Source organism: Prosopis cineraria, unplaced genomic scaffold (assembly GCF_029017545.1).
Source record: "Prosopis cineraria cultivar Desert tree isolate PC_DT_omini unplaced genomic scaffold, ASM2901754v1 PC3, whole genome shotgun sequence".
NCBI classification, from domain to species: domain Eukaryota; kingdom Viridiplantae; phylum Streptophyta; class Magnoliopsida; order Fabales; family Fabaceae; genus Prosopis; species Prosopis cineraria.
Window position 1 is genome coordinate 12,774,655 of NW_026555334.1, and position 10,860 is coordinate 12,785,514.

At 34.2% G+C, this 10,860-nt stretch overlaps 1 protein-coding gene across 4 annotated transcripts; it reads left to right on the plus strand.

Moving 5' to 3' along the window:
- Positions 1–4,163: 4,163 nt before the first annotated feature.
- Positions 4,164–10,219, plus strand: LOC129305144 (putative nuclear RNA export factor SDE5). Of its 4 annotated transcripts, none has more exons than XM_054945098.1 (12): positions 4,164–4,344; positions 4,969–5,564; positions 6,034–6,059; positions 6,467–6,544; positions 7,263–7,333; positions 7,526–7,764; positions 8,411–8,493; positions 8,595–8,651; positions 8,860–8,927; positions 9,052–9,143; positions 9,255–9,340; positions 9,955–10,219. In XM_054945098.1, exons 2-12 carry the CDS (start codon positions 5,513–5,515, stop codon positions 10,057–10,059), a joined length of 957 nt encoding a protein of 318 aa, XP_054801073.1. In that variant the 5' UTR covers positions 4,164–4,344; positions 4,969–5,512; the 3' UTR covers positions 10,060–10,219. The 4 variants fall into 4 exon arrangements, with proteins under 4 accessions (XP_054801073.1, XP_054801071.1, XP_054801074.1 ...); XM_054945096.1 differs by having other exon boundaries at positions 4,165–4,344; positions 7,526–7,767; positions 9,955–10,218; XM_054945099.1 differs by having other exon boundaries at positions 4,167–4,344; positions 7,568–7,767; positions 9,955–10,216.
- Positions 10,220–10,860: the final 641 nt, after the last annotated feature.

Consider the following 10,860-nt stretch of genomic DNA (forward strand, 5'->3'; position numbering starts at 1 on the left):
ACACTCCTTAATATGGTTTCTTTTCCATGTGAAAGGATCACCCACTAAATTAATCTCTCTCAAGCCAACTTCAGAAATGCAATTGGCAAATTGATCCATGGATGACCAATTAGGGGGGCCACCTTTAGACTTATCAAAAGTGCTTAAATAAGAGTTGAAATCAACTAGGAGAAGCCAATAACTATCAGTAGAAAGAGTAATGTCTCAAATTTTTTGCCAAAGCTGATTACATCTAGTTGGATTAAGGTCACCATAAATAAAAGATATAGAGAAAGAAGTACAAGAAAGGCAGTCGGTGACTTGGCAGTGTAAAAGTTGAACACTAGAAGAGATGTAGTCAATAGAAATTTTGTCATTACATTAAAAGACCCAGATGCCACAGCATAACACATGGCTTCTAAACAGATCCAGTTAGTAAATCCTAATCTACAAACAACTTTGTTAGCCTAAGACCCACTTATATGAATTTTGATAAGGTAGAGAACATTGATTGAGTACTTAGCAACAATATCTCAGATAGTACAGGGGAAGGTGTGCTCAGTGGCACCTCTACAGTTCCAAGAAGCTAGAATCATAAAAAAATAACAACAAAGAAGGGAGTAAGGCTTATTGGCCTCTCTTGAGTCGCACAATTGCGATAGTGTCATTCTTAGGTAGATTTGCCATGGCAAGAGCAGACAGCTCAAGACCTTGCATTTCTTCCATAGATCCATATGGTAGAGTTTGGGCGGGATTTGAGGGTTTTAGTGGTGAATTCTTTGTAATAGTAGGCTTGGAAGGAGAAGGGTAGCTACTCATGATTTTCACAGACTGTAAATGCTGGAGGTGAGCACTTGCACCTTCCTTTAGATAGATGGGCTTGTCCTTATTAATCAATCCAGTTTGATTAATCCAGCCACTAACAACAACATAGGCTCTAGGTCCCTGGCTTGTTGGGATGGAGGGAACAACAATGTTTCAGGCCAAGCATCCATCCTTAGTCTTAAGGGGTATCTTGGGCTAAGGGTGTTCTTCAATCACTAAGCCCAGAGGGTGTCTAGAATCCTTATTTTTAACTGAAGAGGTAGGTTTTCCTTGACTCATTGAAGTAGTAGAAGCAGTCTTAAAAGGATGGGATCTTTGATTAGACTTAGAGGATTTATTGACCTCTTTATCTATGCTGACATAGGCAGTTAATCCTTCCCCATTTTTGCTTGGGTATTATCTTCAAGTACCATGGCATCATCAGTTTCTTTAAGGATAGTAAAGCCATTCTGTTGCTTCAGACATGTCTCTTTCATCTGTGACCTCAACCTTCTCCTTTACCCACCTAGGCCATTTTTCATTGTCTCTCTTCTTAAGAGTTGAGGTTTGAATGTATTTAGGGAAATCATCCAAGAGCCATGGATGTTATAGATCGACAGAAGGTTTTCTATTGACTGTGATGAAACTGTCACAGTATCTATTGAGGCTTGAGAGTGGTAAGGGCATAGCTCTTTATGATGACTGTAATGCCCACAGCTGAAGCAGATGAGGTTGAGACCCTCATACTCCACATTGAAAATTTTGTTGGCAGCAATGACACATGGGACGAGGCATTTTTGGAGATCAAGTTCAACGCATATTAGACCAAAATGCCCATATTCAGTATTGGAATCAAGGATGGTCTTCTCAGAGAGAGTATTCAAATCAACACGTAAGGTTTGACCAATATGATTTTCAAGCCTCTAAATAAAATGCTTATTGTAATACATCATTAGGATGTTCGAAATGTGAACCCAAACAGCCATTCTACTTAGAGTGTTGATCATAGGATCAAAATATGGGGTCCAGCATTGAACAACTAAGTAATGTTTTTAAACTATCCATGGCCCTTCGAAGAAAGAAGTTAGTTAATGTCAAAGGTCTTTATTGGTGAATCCCATTATGAAGTAGTTGTTAGGTAGATTGACAACATGCAAGTCTTGCATTCCTCATAAATGCATGAGCCATGATTTCATGCTATTAAGGGTCATTCTCTTGGCCAACATAGTCATGACGAGGCCAAAGTTCCATGATTTACACCAGTTGCTATATTCTTTCTCTATCACTTCAACGATGGGATAGTGGTTCATGAGTTCTTTTAAGCTTAAGATGGTTTAGGAAGTTTCCAGTCAAAAGCTTCATCTTTTTGCAAGAAGTCCTCACAGTCATCATCACAAATCATAGTCCTATTAGCTACACCATTGTAGCCTAAAAGTAAATCTTTATAAGGGATGATTTTTCTTTCAAAGTCGACTGAAGGCTGTGTAGTGTTAATCTGATGAGAAGGAACTGAATCTTATTCCATTAGAGAATCCTGGGAGGTAGAAATTTCTTCCTTAATGACTTCCATGACCTGATCTTTAGTAGGGGGATCAAAGGACAACAATGTTTCCAAAGAGCCCTTCTTTGCCTTCTTAGTATTTTTGGAGGTCTTGAGAGAATTCATTGGCCGGTCTAGAGGTTGTTTCCAGTGGCCACCACTTTGGGGAACCATTGTGAGTATTAGCATGCAAACCAAGAGAGAGCAAACTAGAACCCACTTAGAACCTCTATTATTTACCCTTTTTTTATGTTGTCAAAAATAAGATACAATGAATGTGTTAATAGGCTTGCGAAATTAACTCATGAAAATGCTGTTAACATTTTGTATTTAACTAAACCCTAGAGTATACGATGTTGATGAATTTAGACAAAGAGAGGATGTAATTATCCTGTATAAAAGGTTGCTTATAGCTTTTTTTCTTAAAGATTGTTGATATTATTGTTATGGCATAAATTAAAGGTGGTAGAAAACATTTAGACTAATAGAAAAATTAAAGAAATTGTTATATTTTGATATCAGGTGCATTGATTACGCACTTCGAGTTATTTCTATACCTTGATTTCTGCAAATGCATGAAGAGCCTTTTTTTTTTTGTGGCATCCAAACTCTTCAATCATGTTTCCAAATAGTTGAAATGCAGTCAAAATGTGTGCTTTTGACACTAATTGCAAATTATTATCATGAGTTATAAATGACATGAGTTAATATATCAATAATTATATAAAACTTGACAGATGTTCAATTATAAGTAATAATATTAATTATTAAATTTTTAACTTTACTTATTAATTTATTAATATCAATTATAAATTACTAACAGGTATTGCAATTTATAACTGATATTGATAAATTAATAAGTAAAGTTAGTAAATGTTACTGCTTATCCAACAAACGAATGTAATTTATAAGTGATATTGGTAAATTAACAAGTGAAGTAAAAAAATTAACAAACATTAATTCTACATAACAAGTGAATGGTATTTTAATTTTTTTAAAATTAAAATTATTTTTACTTTTGTTCCTCTGGACCAAACTAAAATTTTAGACTTTTTTGAGACTCGCTAATAATTATATCACATCTATGATCCTTATTTAAAATTCTCCCTGATAGAATTAGGAATTGCATTCAATGCTCATTGCAAAAGATGAGCATCACATGCTCATCAAAGCCAAAAGCAATCCCAGCCCTTCATTTCAATCTTATTTAACCTTTGTCGTCCATTTAAATTAATTTTTTAAATATTTTTGATATTATATTTATTAATATAAAAAATATAAAAAAATTTTAAATTTTAATATATTTGTTTATTAGTAATCTAACCAATACAAATTTAATCTAGCAATCCAATTTAATATTAAAAAATTTATAATTTTATAATTTGACTATACAAATAGGTTTTATATAGTTCAAGTATAATTTAGATGACATAATTTAATACTAAAATTTATAAATTTTATAAATTAACTACTTAAATGCACTTTAAATAGTCCATATGTAATGTTAAAATTTTTTATATTTTTTATTTTAACAAATAAAATATTAAAAATATTTAAAAAATAATTTAAATAGATGATAGGGGTGAAATAAGACTCAAATAGAGGGCCAGGAGCATTCGGTGCCGCGGACAGGATAGAATTATCATATATGTGAAAAGACTCAAAGACTTAAAACTTGCGAAGGAAGCATGGCTAGGGAAAAAAAAAAAAAACCAAAATTGCAACTTGCCAAGGAAGGAGGTTGCGAAGGAAGTATTGCTCCAAAATAATTTAAAACATAAAAAAATAATACTTGCGAAGGAAGGAGGCGTATTCCTGGAATGAGCCAGGCTGCAACGGACTTGGATAGCTTCCAAACTCTCAACTTTTTCGTTCAACAAGACGCGCAAAAATATTGATTAATTAATTTACCACTAAAATAAAGTATGTAATGATACTGTTCGTTAGCGTTTTCTATATAACAGAGTCCATTTACGAAGTGCTGTGGCCTCTTCTCATTTCACTCTCCAGTCTCCACTCAGGTACGTTCCTTCAGTGCCTTCTCCTTCTCTGTTTCGTCACTTTACATTCAAGTGGTCAATTGATATGCATATAACTATTGTTTAGAACTTGTTATTAAAATACCTTGGTATTAATGAGCTTCATTTGCAAACATGCAGATAATTGCGATTATGATATGAAAATGGTACAAAAAATTTGCCTTGTGCTTTTTGTTTTCTTTTCTTGATTTACTTTTTCTTATTGCTGTAATTGTCATTTGCATGTTGACACCTATTATCATGTTTAGAGTTTAGACCACCCAAACTGGACAATGTTGTTCTTCAACTTAGTTATCTTTTCTGGGATATGTATATCCTACTTAAGTGTTTCTTATTCTTTGCACTAGTTATATACAGCATTGTTAATCATGGTTTTATAGTTTAAATTGCTAGGATCAATATCTTATGTCCAAATGGGTGAGCTCTCATGGATTACTTTCCTCCTCATTATTTTTATTTCCTAGTGTCATTTTTCATTTGTTTTGATTGTTGTGGTCCTCTAAGAAACATCACTAATATCAATATTATATATATTTTAAATCATTCAGAGCATGGATAATGCACTATTATTTGCTTCAATGCTTAACGCTTTCTTTGTGCCTTTAGGTCCCAAAAAGTGGTATTGAAGTATAATTAGCATGGAAGACTCCAGTCAAAGTGGATTCAAGTGTGATGAAGAAAAGGCATTAAATAATTTGCTTGATGCATTTGGCTCTGCATTTTCTCTTGAAGAAATAGCTTCTGCATTTTGTAAGGCCAAACAGGATGCAGACTTGGCTGGTGTATTATTGTCTGACATGCAGATGAGCTCCTCAACCTCAACAACAAATTCACCTGATGCTGATGCCGGGGTTGAAGCATGTGCAAAATCATCAGATGGTTTCTCCTCTGAGAATTCCTCTCAAGAAGGATATTCCAAGGATCCAAAGCCCGAGTTTCACCCACTTTCAGTAGGCACTGTTTCAAGCAGGCTTGGTAAGGATTATGTAAGATCCATCCAATCATCAAATATGTCTCATCATGGAACGACTAAGGCATTGAAGTTGGATGCAAATTTGCTGGCAATGTCTGAAATCCTGGTTGCTGACTGTGAGCCAAATATTTCAAACCATAATCAGCCTGACCAGGACATGAAGATTTCGTATTTAAAATGCTTGGACATGGTTTTCAGCTTGACAGAGAGAAGATACGGGAAGTTCTGGGTATATAAATTTCGAGGATTTTGCCTCTAGTACTAAAGCATATAGTCTTTTTTTTTCCCTTATTCACATTGTCTACACATTACATGACATGCAACCTTTTTTCCACAATAGACCACCATTTCATCAGTTCTTTTCCAATCATAGAAATCTCAACTGGTTACTCAACCCATCTTTATCGTTAAATTAATCCGGTGACTGGTATTTTCCTACTAATTATTCATTGGCTATTCATCTGGTGACTGATTTTTCATTCTGTATAGATTTCAATGGTTAAACTATTTGATCCTGCAACCTTGTCTTGTCACTTTAAGTTCAAGTGATCTGTTGATATGCATATGACATACAAAACTATCATGGTCCAAAAGAAAAGCGTGTACAATAATTATCCTTCATTCTAACTGTTGTTTAGAACTTGTTATTATAATACCTTGGTAGTAAAAGCTAATGAGCTTCATTTGCGAACATGCAGATAATTGCGGTTATGATATGAAAAAGGTACATAAAATTTGCCTTACGTGTTTTCTTTTCTTTTCTTGATTTACTTTTTCTTATTGTTGTAATTATCATTTGCATGTTGACACCTATTATCTTGTTTAGAGTTTAGACCGCCCAAACTTGACAATGTTGTTCTTCAACTTGGTTATCTTTTATGGGATATGTATATCCTACTTGAGTGTTTCTTATTCTTTGCACCGTGAGTTATATAAAACATTGTTAATCATGGTTTTATAGTTTAAATTGCTAGGGTCAATATCTTATGTCCAAATGGGTGAACTCTCACGCATTACTTTCCTCCTCATTATTTTTATTTTCTAGTGTCATTTTTCATTTGATGACATTGTTGTGGTCCTCTAAGAAACCTCACTAATATCAATATTATATATATATTTTAAATCATTCAGAGCATGGATAAATTGATGGGCGAATCAATTTTAACTTCTGATGAAGTGGCACGTGTCGTTGGCGAATTTTCTGGAAGGGTAAGTATTAACATCAAGATTATCTTAAATTGAAGCTCATTAAGTTGGGGTGCTTCTCTGTGCATGCTTACTGTATATAATATATTTTGATCTATATGTTAGCTTACTCCTGTTCTTGAATCTGAAAGGGGAAGTAAATATCTTTATATCAAGAGGATTTAATTGTATGTCTTTTAGGTGAGGTAAAGCAGCTTTCCCTTGCAGGGTAGAGGCTAATTGGAAACATTATTGCATCTTCAAAAATTTGATTAGATGTTTGTCATACTTATGCTTGAACATTTAAGTGCTAATATGGTTTTGCTAATGAAAGGAAAAGGTCAATTTCATTTTTGGCGTTTGAATTTCAGATGATTTGTGCATTTTGAAGTAGCCAATGCCATTGCTTCTTTTTCTTCTTCTTCTTCTTCTCGAACCTTGTAAAGTAGAGGAAGTAAATAGTTTATAAAACTTACTGCTATCAAGGATTGCAGAAAGGTTTCTATGAAATGTATTTTCCCTCCTTTGTTTTATAAATAACTGGTTTATTTCTCTGTTTGGAAATCTATTTTATGTTTATTTATATTATTGCACTTGACTATTGTCTGAAGAAGAAACCTAGCTTTTTGGGCTTTTGTTTTGTTGAGGTGTTATGTCCTATAAGATCTTTTACATCCATCTTTTTCCGATGTCCATTTTATGATTGCCATGTGTTTTTTTTAATCTAACTGTGCTTTCACAGTCGACAGATAGGGAACGAAAATCTGAAGTACCTTCATATGAAATAAAGTCACAGAATGTAAATTATCCGGGGTATGCTCCGGCTTTCCATTTTCTTTCTTTTCTTTCTTGCATCTGTTAATATCTACTACATCTGTCAGCATGGTTACCGTCAAAGGAAAGTGAGAATCTCCTTAGTCTTTTGCTTTAGTTGGCCTTGTTCTGTAATGGAACGATCAAACATTTTTGTGTCTCAGTTTGGTTTCTCTGTTTATTTGGATCTAGAAGCAAAGTTTCAAACGATGGAGTTGATTTACATTGGCACAGGAAAGATAGAGAAGAGCTTCAGCAAGAAGTCTTGACTTCTTTGTCTCAAATTTGTGAGCATTCTGAAGAGTCTTCTAAGAAAATAATTGAGGGTGGGAAAAAGCTTTCACCTTACAGAGAAGTGGTAAATGAACCTCCTGAAGACTCCCCGGAAGAATACGAGACTGACACAAATTACTTGGGACAAGAAAACATAGGTGGTAGATAATTTTTCCCTCAATCTTTATGGTCTTTTTCTTTATTCTGTAAAACTTGTTTCTTATGACTCTGGTTTTTAAAAGCCACTCCCTAGCCAGCTATTGTAACAGAAATATTAAGTATAAGATACGTAGAATGTGAAAGTTGAACCCTTTTTTCCCTATCTGAAATTATTCAATATGCCATCTATGGTGTCCGAATATATCCTTGAATTAAAAAGCCAGTGATTGCGATCAACTTGAGTTTGATGCATGCAAATTATTGACTTGGTAGAACTATCTAAATAAATATGTATCTGTTAATGTTTACAGCATGCATTTTCTGTGGCATGTCAATCGCTTTAATTTAAAGGATAATTTTTTTTTTATAGAAATTTAAATATGGAAACCAGTTTAAATTCGGTTGTCTTTCTTGGGATAAAAGTGAAAATACAGACATCAGGAAATGTTTAGTATCTTTTCCTCGATCCATTATCATCATGCTTGTGCATGACTTTTATCGTGGTCAATTTATGAATTTCTTGAGTTATGCAAGGCAATCTTTGAAGCCTTCTTTGGCTATATAGTAGTGATTCCATAACTTCACTTCATTCCTAAGCCTGAGAATGATCCATTGCTTATGTAAAATATGACCTATGTTTATCAGATCCGGAAGATGAAGATGAGTACCAGAATCTCCGTAAAGCTGTGAAGGAGTACCGAGCAACAATGATTGAATATCATAGAGCAGTAAATTGCATTCTTTGTTCCTGTTAATAGCACTGAAGCAATTGGATCCAATTTTTTGGGCCTTTCTTGAGTCTAAAGTAGACTTGTTGATTACTTGTCAGGCTGTTGATGCATCTGTGAAAGGGGATTCTGTCAAAGCAAAGAAACTTATGGAGGAGGTAGAAAAGTCATAAACAGTGCCGAATGATGAGTTCCATTATGAAATAAAAGTCACTGCTTTCTATCATATTAATCAAGTTTAAGATATCTAGGGTTGTTATTACCATACCTCAGAAATGATTGTTTGAATTCAATATACAATTTCTATAATATGCTATACTTGCTTAAAATATATCATTCTAAAAATGTATTTTCTGGTGATGGCAGGGGCAACTTTTTCTCACAAAAGCACGTGAAGCAGATGACGAATCTAATAAAATGATTGTTGAAACTAAGTTTGTGTCTTCTATTCTAAAATATCCTTTGCCTGCTCATATGTTCTCTTTTACTATTGTTAAGGGGATCAGCAGGAAAACTTTTCTTCTGCTATATCATGTCTCTTGTTATATTTATTGGCAGGAATGGAGAGTCACAAGATTTTATGGTTGACTTACGTCAACAGGGTCCGAAGGAGATTTTACGAGTAATAAAGTGCCATTTGTCTCTATCTGGTATTCCATGTGAATTATGATTGTAATCTACTGAGTCGGTGTGGTCTTCAGGTCCTAATAATCTTCTAATTGTTTTTATTTCATTTAAAAAAAATTGCTTATTATCTCCAGCTGCTTTCAAGTACCTCAAGGTTATTATTGATGAAAGTAATCAAGATTTCTCTGAAGGTTCTCCGAGTCAAAAAAGAAAAAGACGGGTAAGATCAGCTAATTTCTTGAAATTTAATTTTAGAATATTATTACAGTTTTTGGTTTTATGGTTTTTTGGTAGAGAACATTTTAAGTAGCCTAGATGATAATTGTGATATTTTTTAGTAAATTATTACTGATGCTACATTTTCTTTTTCCTTTTTTTTTCACGAAATAACTATTCCCGTTGCTCCTTTTGTTTAATGGCTGCATGTATGTTGGCCATCCTAGGTAGCTCCTCTTTTCCTATGCATGATTAAAGATAAGTTAAATCACCAGATGAACCTGTATGTATTTTATCTTTGGCTATCACGTGCTTTTACAGACAAAGAACTGGAGAATATCAAAGCTTGAGTTGCTATTGTATCTGATTATATATTTTATTTTTTATTTTAATTAATAAGAATTGAGAACTGAGAAAAATGAAAAATCTGAGTAGTTTACTGTCTTCTGATTTTCAAAATTGCTTCATTGCTTGATGCTGCATGTGATTTTATTATCTAGCACCAACTCAAGTTGTTTAAGTTGCATAATTACTTTTGTTGTAATATCTCTCATGTCCTCTGCAAGTGATTCTTGCACAATTAAAGTTAATCACTTACTGTTCTTATGTTTTGGACAGATCGTGAAGCTGTTAGAAAAGGAGTCTTTAGCGTGGGATGAAGGGGAGACTGTGGGTACAATCATGGTCTGCTTGGATAAAATAGGCCATACAAAGCCAGAGTAATGTGCTCATTGGCATGGAACCATTAAGTGCTAGTTACAGTACTTGGTCTTGAGCATGAGGCCATGAATGAAAATTTGGGTTTTCTTCATTTGAGAGAGAGAGGGGGGGGGGGAAGTTGGATTTGAGTGTGTTGAGGTTTTTTTTTTTTTTTTTGTGAATAGAAAGTGTGTTGAGTGTTGGTCATTTCGTCTTCTGTTGTCTGAAGCATATGCGATGAACATCTTGAAGAATTAATAGTTATCATTGCTGCTAATTTCACCTTTCCTTTTGATCTTCTCAAGCATTCTGCATGAAAATAAACAATCTTTATAAGGTGAGTACGAGGAACGTTGATGTTTGTACTATGTTCATACCTTATTGACAGAGTTGGCCATTTAAGCGAACTAATGCTGTAGCTATTGCATCCCTCTTTAATCTTGCAAAAGAAAAAAGCTACATCTTAACAAGAACAAGGCACATGTTAAGTGTTTGGTTTCTTTTACAGCATTTTTTTTTAGTTTGATGCCTTGGTTCTAACATGTGAAACACCGAGCCAACTGCCATATTCTTCTCCAACATCAGACTCGTTCTCCATCTCTCCATCAGTGTAGTGACAATTCTTCCCGTCATGTCCTATACGACCGCACTTATAGCAGAAAATGTGCAGACGTTCATAGCGAATCCCAGCCCAAACTGGCTTCCTCTGTGGGCGGGGAATCCAGAGTCTAATCAATAATGGTTCATTTAGATCAATTACTCACTCGTGCACAGATAAAGTGTTAACTTTGGTATCTCAATTCATGTAAAACAAATAAGATTGAG